The sequence below is a fragment of the Caloenas nicobarica genome, chromosome 1 (assembly GCF_036013445.1).
Source record: "Caloenas nicobarica isolate bCalNic1 chromosome 1, bCalNic1.hap1, whole genome shotgun sequence".
Classification (NCBI taxonomy): domain Eukaryota; kingdom Metazoa; phylum Chordata; class Aves; order Columbiformes; family Columbidae; genus Caloenas; species Caloenas nicobarica.
Window position 1 is genome coordinate 215060595 of NC_088245.1, and position 16153 is coordinate 215076747.

Here is a 16153-nt window from a genome sequence, read left to right on the forward strand (position 1 = left end):
AGTTTTCATATGTATTTTTAATTTATTTTGATTTCCTTTATTCTTTTGAAAAAAACCCCATAATTCTGTGTGTGCTTTCCCTGCATTAGACTGCACTTGCCTGGTGTTTAGGACTTCTGGGCTAGTTCACGTCGCTGAACACTCTGGTGAAATTTAAATAGGCTGTTGTGTATCCAGGCCTGGAAGGAAGGGAGAAACCCTGGAAACTGGTGTCTTAGGTCTGTAACTGGAGGGCAGGCAGCCCCAGGACTAATCTCAGCTCTTCCAGGTCTTTCTTTGCTGTTCAAATCCTGTTTCCCCCTGTGTACTGGGCCCAGTCAGATCCATCCACTGGTCTCTCCTGTCTCCGTCAGTGGCTGCCAAAGGATTTTTAAGGAGCGTTTCAGCCAGGACGAGCTCGCGATTGCCCTTTCCCCAGGTTTTCCTCTGGTGAGCAGCGGAGTGAGGACCCCCTGGACCGGAGCTCAGGTCCCCATCATCATATTGAATCACCTTTGGTGGACCTTCTGAAGAAAACAAACATCGTGGACACAAGAAAGAAATTGTTGGCGCTTAGGGTGGTGAGAGCCTGGCCCAGGTTGGCCAGAGAGGTGGTGGCTGAACCATCCCTGGAGACATCCCAGGCCAGGCTGGACGGGGCTCTGAGCAACCTGAGCTGGTGCAGATGTCCCTGCTCATGGCAGGGGGGGCACTGGGGGAGCTGGGAAGGTCCTTCAACCCAAACCATCCTGTGATTCTATCATCCAACTGTGGCTCAAGCGTAGCCTTTTTTTTCCATCCAGAACATCCTCAGGTTGTTGGATGAAGCATCTTTTATGAGAAAAATGTCTGGTTTGGTTGTTTACAAAGCGTCCGTTTGTTAAGTCACACACAACCCTGTACGTAGAGTTGGGTCAGAGCAGCCTTGCAGTGAAAGATGATTTCGTGCTTTCTGTAGACCCACAAGAATCACATCAAGATGGTGTTTGCCCATGGAAGAGCCGCTCACCAGATCATCTGGAGAACAGGAGCTGAGGGGAGACCTTCTGATCTCTGAACTGCCTGAAAGGAGCTTGGAGCCAGGGGGGGTCGGGCTCTGCTCCCCAGGAACAAGCGCCAGGACCAGAGGAAACGGCCTCAAGTTGCGCCAGGGGAGGTTGAGGTTGGATGTGGGGAACAATTTCTTCCCCAAAGGGCTGTGGGGCATTGGAACAGGCTGCCCAGGGCAGTGCTGGAGTCACCATCCCTGGAGGGGTTGGACAGACGGACATGAGGTTCTCAGGACATGGGGCAGTGCCAGGGCTGGGGAACGGTTCGACTTGATGGGCTTGAAGGTCTTTTCCAACCAAAATGATTCTCTAGACCTATGATTCTGTAATCACAGAACCACAAAATCATCGAACACCAGGTTGAAGGGACCACAAGGATCCTTAGTCCAACGTTTCTTGGCACAAGCCCGGTCTGGATGAGCTGGCCCAGCCCCTTGTCCAGCTGAATCTTAAGTGTCTCCAATGTTGAGGAACCCACCACTTCCCTGGGGAGATGATTCCAATGGCTGATTGTTCTCATCGGGAAACATTTCCCTCTCGTGTCCCACCAGAATCTCCCCAGGAGTAACTTGTGCCTGTTGCCCCTCAGCTTTTCCACAGACTCCTTGTGCAAAGGGACTGTCCGTACTCTTTGTAGCCTCCCTCGAAATACTTTTTCTGGAGGTCATATCCCAGACTGATCTGAAACCTGTTTTTCTGGGTGGATTTTCCTCGTTCCGGTGTCTCCTGCTCAGTGTGGGTTGCTCGGGGCTGGTGAGATGGCATGTGGGAGGACGGGTCTGTCCAGAACAGACCCTGAGCTGAAAGCTTTATAGGGAGAACTTCGAAAAAGCACCGTAACTGCTGCAGATTTTCCCCATGAAAGGGACTTTCTTCCTCCCCAGGGACTTTTTACCATGTTGGTTTTCCAAGGAAGAAGGGAGAGGCTCCTCCTGCTCCTCGTGCACGTCCTCTACATAAACCCACACGAATTTTTCGGTGTCCTGACAGCACCGATTGCATTCCTTGCACCTTAAGAAAGGCAAAAGATGAGAGGAGAAGAAAAGATTTGTCGAGATATAAAGAAAGATGCGGATATATGGTGAGAGCAGTGCCCGAGTGTACACGGACGTGCCGGTGTCCGTCCCGCGGGGCCGTTCCGCTGGTATCCCCAGGGAGGTTATTGCTCCACGTGAGGGCTGACGGCATCTCGCCATTACACACGAGACTCGTAGCACCAGCCAAAATTGGATTGCTTGCTATTAATTTTTTTTTTAATTTCTGTCAGAGTCAGTACCAGCCCAGGAAGCACGGGCGACTGGGCTGGGGGGGTTTTATCCAGGATCCTGCAGCAGCTTCTGCGAATGCTTTCTGGTGTTGGTAGAGGTGTTTCTGCCTCGGGAAGGTGGATTGAATGATGAAGGACCAATTATGGGTGTTAAATTACTCACTCTGCACACCCTGTGGGCTCCTTATGGTCCGTCCTTAGCTAAGTCTGGCTTTGTGGGATGGTTGTTTCCAGAGTGCTGGTTTCACTGGTGAGATGGCCAACCTCTGCTTGAGATCACAGGCTGGTTTGGGTTGAAGGACCTTCCCAGCTCCCCCAGTGCCCCCCTGCCATGAGCAGGGACATCTGCACCAGCTCAGGTTGCTCAGAGCCCCGTCCAGCCTGGCCTGGGATGTCTCCAGGGATGGTTCAGCCACCACCTCTCTGGGTACCTGGGCCAGGCTCTCACCACCCTCAGGGCAACAATTCCTTCCTCATGTCCGGCCTGAATCTCCCTCCTTTAGTTTAAAACCATCACCCCTTGTCCTATCACAACAGGCCCTGCTCAAAAGTCTGTCCCCATCTTTCTCATCAGCCCTTTTCAAGTCCAGAAAGGCCGCACTAAGGTCTCCGCGGAGCTTCTCTTCTCCAGCTGAACCCCCCAACTCTCTCAGCCTGTCCTCCCAGCAGAGCTGTTCCAGCCTCGGGTCATTTCTGGGGCTCCTCTGGCCCCTCTCCAGCAGCTCCATGTGTGTCCTGTGCTGAGCGCTGGGGAAGGGTGCTCAGCAGAAAGTTTTGTGGCATTTTCTGAAGATGAGCAGGGGCTGGATTGATCCTCTTTCCTCCAGAAGGTCCCTGCGCTGTAAGACCTGCTCCCACTTTGAGGTTCTGCCTGTATCCCATCCTGGAGCATCTCAGAGATGTGCTTGTGGCAGGTGTCTCTGCAAACCGCTCTGTGCCCTGTCTCAGCCTTCAGCTCCCACAAATCATAGAATCACAGGATCATCTTGGTTGGAAAAGACCCTCAAGATCATCGAGTCCAAGTGTTAACCCAACCCTGGCACTAAATAATCTGAGTGGAAACGATGCGTCAGTCGCTGGCTCTCAAAGGCCCTGCTTCCTCGGGAGCCGGAGGTTGAAGAGAGCGCATGTCCTGCATAAAGTAGACGATCATAGTGTTTCTTTGTGACTAGAAAATCATGGCCCTGTGAGATGGATCTCTGGCCAGCAGACTTTTCAGAACATTCAGGGTGAACAAGTACTGACTGATTTCTTTTTACGTTTAAATAGCATCCTTAAATCAAATCTTCGATATCTTTCTGAAATGTCATACTTTCCAATACTTTTTTGTGTTCCTTTGTACCCATTTTGATTTTTTTTTAAATAATGTCTTCAGGGGTTTTTGTTAGGTAAGGTATTTTAGAAAAAAGTTCCTTCTGTGGTTGGTGCCATATCGGACATCTTGCAGACATCAGTTTGATGTTTTAAAAACCCTTATAGCTTTTCATTCTAGTGCAATAAAGCTGTTGAAAGCCAAAGTAAGCTCGTAGTTCAGATTCCACCTTCCTCTAAACGTGAAGCACATTTGCAACTAACTCATCCAGGCATTCTAAATTGGCTACATGCAATGTAATATTTAAAGGAGTAAAGAGCTTTTTCCCAGCGCCATCCCACCTGCTGCTGCGGGTTTGTCTGCAAAGCGACGCTACTTGACCTCCCCTGTGCTCGTCCATCCCTGCGGCATCTTGTTGGAGTCTTTGAGACGTGCGGAGGGTGGGAAGACAAATCCAGACCAAATAGGCGAGGCTTTATTTTTCAGAACCTCTGTTCCCAACGTTTTCTTCCGTCCCACAGTTCCAGGAGGAGCAGCGCAGGAGGGAGGTGGAGGAACGCCGGAGATTTCCCCTGGAACAACGGCTCAGGGAGCACATCATCGGCCAGGAGAGCGCGATCGCCACGGTGGGAGCAGGTAGGACCCGCTGTGCCCTCCTACGTCTTCTGCTTCCTCATTACAAACTCGTTTGTCTTAAGAATATCGCTCATTAATAATTCACGAGCCGTCTTTGCGCGGCTTTCTGCACAGAAGCGCCTCGCGCATGGGCTGCTTTGGGGGTTTGTTCTGTATCCCAGAGTGGACGAACCATCCCTGGAGACATCCCAGGCCAGGCTGGACGGGGCTCTGAGCAACCTGAGCTGGTGCCGACGTCCCTGCTCATGGCAGGGGGGGCACTGGGGGAGCTTTAAGGTCCCTCCAACCCAAACTATTCCATGACTCTATGATCCCTTATGGATTTGGGGCTTCATTCCACATAAAACACAAGCAGCGACTTCAGCCCCACTCTCCTGGCTGCGTTGCACATCAGTCCTCAGGAGATTTTTCTTCCACGAATTTGTCCACGTTTCCCTTGGTTCTCCTGTAAACGTCCAGACTCTGCATCGCCCTTTGCCAGGAGCTGCCTAGTTAGTGAAGAAATAGACCCTTTTATTAATTTAAAATCCGCCTCCCGATAGTTCTGCCCGGTGCCCTCTGGTTCTTGTGTCAAACGAAGCGTTTGCTGCTGTGGCAGCTGCAGTTTATAGCATCACAGGATCATTTTGGTTGGAAAAGACCCTCAAGATCATCGAGTGCAACTGTTAACCTCCTCAAGAGCCTGCGCTTCAGAGCACGTTGCTTCTGTTATTTTCTTTCTGGAAATCTGCCTTATTTGTCTGTGCTCTAGATTGGGTAAAATTTGATAGATTTGGTTATGTCTGCGCATCCATTGCAAAAATTGCAAGTCTGGAGTGTTTTGTTAGTTAATATAAATGAAAACTTTTCTGGGTCTGCCAAAACCCCGTGTTCAAACGAGGGTTCTGGAGCCTTTCTCTGGAGGATTTTTTTTTCCTGCACATCAGATTATAAGTTTTTCACCGCTTAAAAAAAATAAATTAATGAAATAAGCACAGGGAATAAATGAGGAGTCTGGCCTCTTGTGGCTGGGATGGAACCGTACAAGCGCCCAGCGAGGTTTGAGTGGTTTTTGTCGGACTGCGGGATGGAACTGGGGGGGAAAAAAACACATCAGCTTTTAGGCACACGGAGCCCAAACAGCAGCCACACATTTCAGATGACCACAGACAGTCGCTCCGAGCGTAACTTCGTTATGTTAATCAATTAGGCACTTTGAATCCAAAGGGTGTTGGGCATCTGTGGAGCAGAGGGGGATGATTTCTGCCTGGAAATGTTATTATCTCACGCTGAAAACCTTCTTTTTTTTTTTTGCTTATGCCACCCTGGCTCTGGCAGCTTTGCAAAGCCTGAGCCTGGGGGTCAGGCTGGTCCTGCCCAAAGCCCGGCTCAACCACCCCTGTCCCTCCTAAGGAGCAATATCTGCGTTTCGCTGATCTGGGTGAAGATGTCTTAAGAATCTCATGGCAGGGCTTGGACTGGATGAGCTTTGAAGGTCCCTTCAACCCAAACCATTCTGTGATTTGTCCCTCACCAGAGGCACCGGCCAAGCTCCATCCTCGTATGTGATGGAGCACGTGGCCCCGGCCGAAGCATCTGTGGGGAAAAGAAAAGAAACGAGGGGTCCCAGTGGGTTGCGCGAGGTGGTTTAGTTGGTGCCACGAGCTTGGGGCAGCCTCGCAAAACTCGGGAGCACCTTATTTCACGCTGGATGCTAAATGTCTGGAAGGAAATCAAGGCTCCTGCAAGCTGGGCTGGGGTGGATTTGTCCAGCTAAAGCCTGAAAGCTGCTGGATCATTGAATCATCAAATCATTTTGATTGGAAAAGCCCCTCAAGATCATCGAGTCCACCCGTTCCCCCACCCCTGGCACTGCCCCATGTCCTGAGAACCTCATCTCTGTCTGTCCAACCCCTCCAGGGATGGTGACTCCAGCACTGCCCTGGGCAGCCTGTTCCAATGCCCCACAGCCCTTTGGGGAAGAAATTGTTCCCCACATCCAACTTCAACCTCCCCAGCGCAACTTGAGGCCGTTTCCTCTCATACTGTCCCATTAATAATTCCTCAAACCGTTCCTGCGTCCCAGTTTAGTGCCTGAAAATGGGACGGGGAGGTAAGAGCAAACCAAGGCAAAACTGCGAGCGACACGCTGTCATAAATACAAAACCCATCACGGTTTAGTTAACAAAGACGAGTCCTGTGCGATGTGGAAGCTCCAGCTCCCCGCCAGCCCTGCAAACACACCAGCCCCTCTGTGTTTGTTGAGCGGCTGTGCCTGGGGGCAGCCGGCCCCGCTAATTGGGAAGCTGTGATTAATGGGCAGTGCCTGTTCCTGACACAGGTGGTGGTTCTGCACATTAAAGTCGCTGCCTTTATGGAGGTTTCTCTTATTGAATTAGAGGGAATGCGCTTGATACCCCCGCAGCCTCGGGATATCAGACCAAAAGGTAGCGGGAGAGTCTCTGTCCCCTCCTCCCCCTCTTCCCTCTGCCCTGTTGTTGTTGTTTTCTATCAGGAAGGGTGAATTTAGACACATGACTTTTTTTTCTTCTTCTCTCAAGAGCTTCCTCTCTATTTTTGTTATTTATTTGATTCCCGGCTGGTTTTGCAGCTACTTTGTGGACTCCACGTGCCGCCCGTTTCGCGGTTTGCTGGCCGGGAGCCTCACCGCACACCGCGTCGCCAGCTTTACCCGGCTTACCCGCTATGTTTAATTTATAACCGCTGCCTTAATTGAATAATCTGATTTAATCCGTCACTCGGTGCATGATCCAAGCACTCTCCAGAGGGGCTCGAGCCCAGAATACAAAGGGAACGTGCTCTCGGGGGTTTGCGGCGTAGGTCCGGGGTGGCGGGGACGTTTAGGGGACTGGCTGGTGTCACAGCACCAACACTGCGGCATCTCTACCGCAGAGGGACAAAAGACAAAACCTCCTCGCCCGTTTCCACGGGACGTCTCCGAGCCCTGCTGCTCAATTTTCTGCTACACAGACGCTGTGGGACGGCGATTAATTGATTGTAACAGGGTGCAGGATTCCTCCCAGCAGGAGGACGACGCCTGGACGACGCTCTCCCTCTGTAGATGTTTATTTTATTTTAACAAAATCCACATGAAATATTCCAGCTCGTAACACGTCAGAAAGACACAGGCGGGTCATTCCTGCGATCCCAGGAACTAATGGCAGCCGGGATGCCGCAACCGGTTCGCGCAAATGAACGGCTAAAAGGCTCGTGATTGCGTTTCCAGGGCGCTCTCAGAAATTAGTGCGCTCGGAATCTCGTTAGGTCTCGTTTGCCGCTTCGCTCGGAGGTGCAGAGGCGCAGGGCGAAGCAACGCCTGCTTCCAGGGATCGACGGAAAGGTCGGGGTTATAAACCAAAGGAGGGCGTTTTTCCAAAGGGTATATTTTTGGTTTGTGACCTCATATGCTAAATATTAGGCCAGAGAAATAATATCTCTTGTATATAGAGACATAGTGTTCACCGTAGTGGTCACTTAAGAGGCGAGGGGTTCAAAACCCACCACCTTCCAGTGCTGGTTTTCTAAACCCTTTTTGGGTTGAAGTTATTTGTTCCGACTCTTCCTGGAGTTGAATAAGGAGGGAGGAAGGCAAAGTTTTGTCTATTTCTAGTGCAGAGATTTTGGATAAAGGTAGCGCAGAAAATCTACTTTTTAATTAGAAAGTGACCAATTTCCGACACGCTGAGCAGTTACGATGTTGAAATCAGTTGTCGTTGCAAAGCTGAAGGAAAATGGGTGAGCAGGAACATCACCCTACCCTGGTCCGCAGGAAACTGGGTTTATTTTGGGCAAGATCGGATCCTTTACAAGTTCTATATTTCAGTGCGTGTCGCACTTGTTTTCTACAAGTCGGGTCAGGCTTTGCGAGGAAAGAGCTTGGGTCTAGTTGGACATTCATCTTCTTCCCCATCCCAGAACGATCCTGCGCCCGCTGGCACCTTCCTGGAGGACATGGCAGAGCCGGGATGGACGAGAACGATCCCACGGCGGGTCCGGACCTGGAGACATCACCCCGCGGTACCCCGAGCCCGGGCGGTCTGAGAAGCGCCGCTCGAATGAATTGATTTGATAAATGGACATTTATTACACTCACAAATTGGCTGAAACCAATTTCGGTCACATCAACCCCTGATAACTGCTGGAGTATTGATTTGTGTAAAGTAATACAGTGAATTTATCAGTTCAATAGCGAGCTGAAGGGCCTCTCGGAGACACCGCGCTACCCTTACGCCGTTACAGATGTACAAAATAAAGTGAGAGCGCTGCGGCGACGCTGGAAATGGCTCCGAAGAAGAAGGCCCGGGCGTCATCATCAGCCTCTTCGCTTGGACATTGGGTCTGGACGTCTTAATGAAATTTCAGTGAAGCGGCACGACTTACCTCCTCTTTTTTATTTATTTCTGCCATCCGCGGAGTTCCAGGAGGACGGGGACAGCTTGCCAAGAGGCATAGCGCCGATTTCTTGCCTGGCCGTCAACGAAGAGCGGTCACAGACTCATAGAACAGTTTGGGTCGGAAGGAACCTTAAAGATCATCCAGTTCCAACCTCCCCTGCCGCTGTATCTGCATATACATGTTTAAAGTACGTGTACATACGTGACAGAAACTCAGTGATTTATCTTTGGCCCTAAAAACTCACGCTTTGCTGAGATTTAGCCCAAGAAAATGATCCTTAGCTTTAAGGTTCGAGTTGGGGGCTGCGAAGGGGCTCCCAAAGGAAGGGATAGGCTACAAAATAAAATCATCCCATGATAAATTTTTCAGCTGGGATAGGCCTGGGACTGTATTTTTCGTTTTCAGCCCATATAAAGATTTAAGTTAGGACTAGGCTTACAGTAGGAGTACAGAGTAGGAGTTAAAGCCGAGCTTACTATTTGGAGTAGAGTTGGAATAAGTCTGCCGAAAGAGGGTATAGGTTGCACAAAGTATTTTCTCTGATAACTGTTTAATCTGGGCCGGGACTAGGGGTGCTGGGCTGAGACTCAGAATATGTCTAGGGTTAGGCTTAGCTTTAGAGTTAGTGTTAGGACCCCAAGCTCCAATATGAATTCGTGATAGAAATCTGTCTTTCGACAAATTAATCTCACCTTTGGAGTCAGTCTTTGATTCTCTTGCCCTGAATAACTGATAGCGTGGAATTTTTATAATAATTGATTGTGTGGAAAAGAAGAACAGAGTTTATCAAGAGAGGTTGGACCAGATGGTCCTTGAGGTCCCTTCCAACCTGGGATTCCATGATTCTATGATTAGGGTGAGGACAGGGAAGTCGACGTGGCCGGCAGCTGCTTTGGGGGTTCGAACCAACGGAGAGGAGCGTTCCTGCGGGTTTTCCTACCTGAGCTTTCCACCCTTCAAACCAGAGCTGATGTCCCGCTGTGTCCTGGGACGGCATCGTTGTCCCTCTTGCTGAAGCTGGAACGGGTTGTGGGCAAACTGGGAGAAGTGCCTGCCAGACCCAGGGGTGTGGTGGCCCCTCTTGGTTGAAAACCAGGATTTCTCAGCTTTTCCAGACCTCAGGAGCACTGAGGTGCGCAAATATCTCACGGGACGAGAGGAAACGGCCTCAAGTTGCGCCAGGGGAGGTTGAGGTTGGATCTGGGGAACAATTTCTTCCCCAAAGGGCTGTGGGGCATTGGAACAGGCTGCCCAGGGCAGTGCTGGAGTCACCATCCCTGGAGAGGTTGGACAGACGGACATGAGGTTCTCAGGACATGGGGCAGTGCCAGGGCTGGATTATGATCAGATTCCATGATCTTGAGGGTCTTTTCCAAACCAAATGCTTCTGTGATTCCAATATCTCATCATTTTAAGGCTGTAGGTTGATCTAACCAACCCACCAACTAATGATGGTCATAGAATCATTATAGAATCACAGAATGTCCTGAGCTGCAAGGACCCACAGGATCATGGAGCCCAACTCCTGTCCCTGCACAGGACACCCCACAGGTCACCCCGTGTGTCTGAGGACGTTGTCCAGTCTCTTCTTGAACACTGTCAGGTTGGGGCCGGGACACCTCCCTGGGGAGCCTGTTCCAGTGTCCAGCACCTCTGGGTGAAGAACCTTTTCCTCATGTCCAACTGACCCTCCCTGGCACATCTTCCTGCCAGGATCTCGCACAGAATCACAAGCGCTAACTTGATGGTAGTCTTTTATGGAGTGGTTTATATCCCTGGGGTTACTATAAGTGAGACAAGCATTTCCCCGTAAAATCTGGTATCCTGCTGCAGAGGAGAGTGAAAAAAGACCGTACTTAACCTCACTGCCTTCAGACACTGAACGTGCTGACCCCTGCAAGTGGTCACTCCGTGCCCTGAAGCCAAAGTTTATTACCTTTATTATCTTGGCCGAGAGAACTGCAGAAATTGTCGGCGGTCACGTTATTCCCCATAAATTTAAAAAAAAAAAAAAAAAAAAAAAGTATATCCATCCTGGGTATTTGGCCTCACATTTGCTGCGATAAAGGACAGGGAAGGAGCACGTGCAGCTGCGGGGAGGACACGCGGTGGGATGTAGATCTGCTGTGGGGACAGACTGACAGAGCTGGGCTGTTCAGCTGGAGAAGAGAAGCTCCGGGGAGACCTTAGTGCGGCCTTTCCGGACTTGAAAGGGGCCGAGAAGAAAGATGGGGACAGACTTCTGAGCAGGGCCTGTTGCGATAGGACAAGGGCTGATGGTTTTAAACTAAAGGAGGGAGATTCAGGCTGGACATGAGGAAGGAATTGTTGCCCTGAGGGTGGTGAGAGCCTGGCCCAGGTTGCCCAGAGAGGCACAAAGATGCTCCAGACCCCTCAGCATCTTCGTGTCCCTCCGCTGGACCCTCTCCAGCAATGCCTTGTCCTTCTTAAACTGGGGAGCCCAGAACTGGGCCCAGTCCTGCAGCCTGGCTCTGAGCCTGAGCTAATTAAGCCCTGAGAGGAGTCAGGACTTATTAGCACTGGCTGACAAATCTCGATTGCGTCCGGGCACAAACCAGCATCTCTCGCGGTGCGGGGGCTGCAGTTCCCATTAATTTCCCAGTCCCTCACTGGGCAGATGTGCCCTGGACATTAAGTTTAAATTGGGCTTTTTTGGCTGTTTGGGCTGAGCCCGTGTGTAGCACAGTGAGGAAACCTTCCCCAAAGGGCTGTGGGGCATTGGAACAGGCTGCCCAGGGCAGTGCTGGAGTCACCATCCCTGGAGGGGTTGGACAGACGGACATGAGGTTCTCAGGACATGGGGCAGTGCCAGGGCTGGGGGAACGGGTGGATTTAATGAGCTTGAGGTTCTTTTCCAACCAAAACGATTCCATGATTGTACCTTCAGCCGGAGCTCCCACCCCTTGTCCAGAGGAACCCCCCCTCTTTCCCCACAGACTCCGCAGGGATTAGGGGTTCAGTCCCGCTCCTCTTTGCAAGTCACTCCAATGGTTAATCACCCGCACAATTAAAAAACATTCTGCCTTATTTCTAATCTGGATTCACCCACCCCCAGCCCCTGCAGCGTGTTAATTTTCTCTGCTAGACAAGCAAGTCTCGTGCATTTAGAGACCGTGGCCAAGTCAATCCTCAAACCTCTCGGCGTTAACCTCAGTACATTGATTTTTATTTTCTTGCAGTTTTCAGGCTCGCTCGAGGCTTTGCGCTTGTTTTCCTAATCCTGAGCAGATTTGTCACCTTCCACCTTACCCCAAATCCAGACGCGGGCTCAGAAGATCTTGGTGTGTCCAGGTCTGCCCACAAACAGCAGCAGCTCCAAAAGCATCGTGGCAAATCCACGTGAGGTTCCTCAGGGCGGCCGCACCATCGGCCGCAGGAATATTGCGCTTGAGCTGCTGCTGGTTAACATCCTCCCACCGTGTCTCCTGCTGGCAGAGGCGGCTTTTCACCCTCAGTCTGTGGCCAACGATATTCAGCTTCTTTGTACCTGCAAAATGGAAATATTTGCTAAATATTTTTGCACGCCAATCTTTTTATGTGCAAAATGGAAATATTTACTGAATATTTCCCCTGTTGATTTACTCTCCCTGTTCCTGCAGGAAGAGCTCTTCCTGTGCCACACATATCCAGGATGCCTTTTCTTAGGAATCTTTTAATGTCCCATGCCCCATCAAGCAGAGGGTTTTGAGGACTGACTTTCTTTTTGAGATTTGACTTCATAATTCCCCAATTTTAAAGGAAAAACCAAACCCGCTGCTTCCCCCGGTGCCGGTTCTGGGGACACACGGGCAGCGGTGACCCCAGGGCTGGGGGACCAGGACAGCGACTCGGTCCCAGGCTGCGTTTTGGGGATGACAATCGCAAAGAGAGATGTGGTTTTATTCCTGTTTTTGCTCTGGGTGCCACTGACAGGCAGCAAACGCTGAGCTTTGCCGTGCAGCGGCATTTCAAGAGCTTTATTTTAAGGCACGGTCGAGCTGCAGATCTCTGAGTGATGCTCAGATCTCTAACGCTGCTGTTTTCCTCTGCTACCTGAAAAATAACACAGATTATTATTCTTGGGCGTCTTGCCCATTTTAGGCCCTGCTTTTATCAAACATAACGTGTCCCATCTTTGGTCCAGCTGACATCTGGCAGCTGCCGTGTGCTGATGGAAAAGCTCCTTGTTCCTCAGAGCCTCCCCCTCATTTATAACACCGCAGAGTTTGGGTTTATGTCGCTTCTTATAAAATATCACAAAACCGCTTTACAACATGCACCGATCCGTACGGCAAGAATAACTCTTTCTAAGAGCTGTAATAGAGGCCGTGTTTCAATAATGCAGATAAATCACGGAGACGGAGCTGCGAGTCTGTCCCTCTCCCTGTGAAGCAGGAGCTGGAAATTCAACATATTGCAGATGTCTGAGCAGCCTGGGCTGGTGCAGATGTCCCTGCTCATGGCAGGGGTGGCACTGGGGGAGCTGGGAAGGTCCCTTCCAACCCAAACCATCCTGCGATTCTATGATCCTCTTGGACCAACGTGGTGTTGGACCCTCCCTGGTCTCACCTCCAAGAACCTGCCCAGTCTCCCCCCGAGTCCCGGCAAAGGCCACAGAGATCTGAGCAAACCCGTGCAGAGCAGAGCGCATGGCAAACAGACTCCCACAGCATTTCCAGCCTGAAATATTCTGAAGTGAACAGCAATAAAGGTGAAATACTGGTGCCAGCAGGTACGGGAGTTAATCTGCTTCGGTTCAGGCAGTGGCGAAGGGGGGCAGGGCGAAGAGGGGGCATTTTGTGGGCCCTGCTCTGAATTTTGATTTGCAGGAGCTTCAGATCTCACCCTGATCTTCTAAGGGAGGAACCAGCCTCTTATTTCAGGATGTTTATAAGGATGTGTGTCAATGGGACACAGGGACACTCTTTGTCGAAGAACCTAATGAAATGGCCTCTGCTCCCCAGGAACAAGCGCCAGGACCAGAGGAAACGGCCTCAAGTTGCGCCAGGGGAGGTTGAGGTTGGATGTGGGGAACAATTTCTTCCCCAAAGGGCTGTGGGGCATTGGAACAGGCTGCCCAGGGCAGTGCTGGAGTCACCATCCCTGGAGGGGTTGGACAGACGGACATGAGGTTCTCAGGACATGGGGCAGTGCCAGGGCTGGGGAACGGTTGGACTCCATGATATTAAAGGTCTTTTCCAACCAAAATGATTCTGTGATTCTATGAATTATTTCCTTAACCAAAAGGAGCAGCTACAAACCCTTGTGCTGTACCAGGGCCGTCACTTTTGTGCTCCGCAGCCCCGATCCACCCTGCCGGTCACTACATTTGATCCTCTTGTCCTCCGAAGCTGCTCTTATCTCCCGGCTAAGCCCAGTGCAGTGATGTTACTGGTTCGGAGGCTTTTCAGATGGGCTGAATCTCACCTTGGGTGGCTTTGGATGCCTAGGGGGTCAGAGGCATCCCCAGCCCTGTCCTGGAAAAGGGCTGTGCTGGTAGGACTAGGAATTTGGGAGGTAATCAGGTATTTCAGTTTCCAAATCCTCCTTATATTTTGCAAATTTTTCCATCGGTATCTAACCAGGATGCCCTTGGACACTGCTGTCCAGAGAGGCGCGGAGATACCAGCTCTCCTTTCCCAGTCCTTCTTGCCTTGTACCAATTCAGACCTTCAATCACCTCCCTCTTCCCCGGGAAATAATGCAGAAACCCCTTTAAACCTGCTCTTTTTTTGCATTTGCGAGCGGGCGACACAACGCGCTTCGTCCTCCCCTCGCCAGCCCCATCCTTGCTCCGTCCATCCGTCCCTCCATCCGTCCGTCCGTCCCCGTCCCCCCCTCCCCACCGTCTCCCTGGCAACGCTGAGTGCACATCCTGGAAAAAAACTTTATCCGAAATCTGCTCTGGGCAGCTTTCCAAATCCATGCTAACCTGATTAGGTGTCTCTGGGGCCTTGGCTGCCTAATCAAATTAGAGAGCACTAATGGCAGCGAGGACTTTGAGTGGGCAGAGAGCAGTAAAACAGAGTGTGTACTTAGTGATAATTACACTTGCTTTTTTGGCATTGATTTATACGCCTTTTTTTTTTCTTTTTTTTTTTTTCCACCCTGCTTTTGTTTTCCTCGTCTCGAAACGCAGCGATTCGGAGGAAGGAAAATGGCTGGTACGACGAGGAGCACCCGCTGGTTTTCCTTTTCTTGGGATCATCCGGAATAGGTAACGTTTGGGTTGCGGTGAGAGGGACCGAGAGCCCCGAGGGGGCTGCGCCGGGGACCACCACGTGTCTTTTTCACATAAATACCAGTTAAAAACGCCGTTATCCCTCCAACTGGTCACCCGGTTCATCGTCCCACAGGGCAACCACCTCCAGACTCCAGCACATTCGGATACAAATGCTGAATTACCCCAGGGGACCATCTGCCCTCTGAGGCTCAAAAAGGGGCAATTTTCACAAGAAAAACGTTATTTTTCACAGCTTTCCAGTGGGAATTCCTCCTCCTTGGGTGGGGAAATACTAAAATTTCCTGCTTGCAAACCAAATTTCTGCTTGCCTCACTCCTCTGGATTGCTTTGTAATGACGGGGTTTTATTGACGGCGATAATATTTGTCCTCGAGCGCAATAAAACGCAACATGACAGCCGATCAGTTCGTGGGATGGACAAAATGACTTTTACCCAGGGAAATTAAAAAAAAAAACACACGCAAAAACCATATTTAAAGTAACCAAACGGTGACATTTGAAACAACTCGGGTGCTTCTCCTGCATCCGCTGCCTCCCGGTGCCAGAGGGGTTAATGTCACGGGACACACGCAGCGATTTCTGCCTGAGCAGATCCAGGTATCAGCTCAAAACGAGTCGCTCTAAAGCTGTATAAAAACAGTCCGAAATGTTTTTGAGACTTCATTGCAGCGCTTAGAGCAGGTTCGAAGGCTCGGGAATGCCAATTGTCACGTCTCCAATTCCCATCTGTTTCCCGGGGTTGTTTTTTTTATTATTATTATTCTTTTACGACTGTAAAAATGAATATTGAAAAAAAAAAAGAAAGCAAAGGATCTGAGAGTTTTATTGTATCAAATGGATGTTTTATACAGGTCTTGATATAACCGCAATCTGAAAGCTCAAATATGTGCAAGATAAGATATCTGATGTGTCTTCACATTTCAGTGGATTCTCACCGCATTTAAGCATTTAAAGATCCATTCATATAGATATATGCACACAATATGTGTAAATACACATATATACATATATACATACACGTTAGGACCTACAATACAGCAACGTACGAAGTCAACAAAGCTGGAACTGCACTGAAGTGCTGAATTTTGGCAGAGATTTCCCCTGCCAGAGCAGGCGGATTCCCCGTTTTGCAGCCCTTCCTGTGATGATCAAATTAAATGATCCTGCGGATCCGACCGATCCATCGTCAGCAAAATACAGCTGTGGCAGGGCGGGGCTGGGCCAGATGTGTATTTTTTTTATTTGGGGGTTTTAAGGCACATTTTTTAAAAT

General features: G+C 50.3%; 1 protein-coding gene across 1 annotated transcript in view; it reads left to right on the forward strand.

Annotated features, from left to right (window-relative positions):
- The window catches only part of CLPB (ClpB family mitochondrial disaggregase), an 81483-nt gene that overhangs the window by 49089 nt on the left and 16241 nt on the right, over window positions 1-16153 (forward strand). The window contains exons 7-8 of the mRNA XM_065658552.1: window positions 4129-4243; window positions 14778-14855. Coding sequence (XP_065514624.1) covers window positions 4129-4243; window positions 14778-14855 — 193 coding nt within the window. The remainder of the gene's footprint in view (window positions 1-4128; window positions 4244-14777; window positions 14856-16153) is intronic.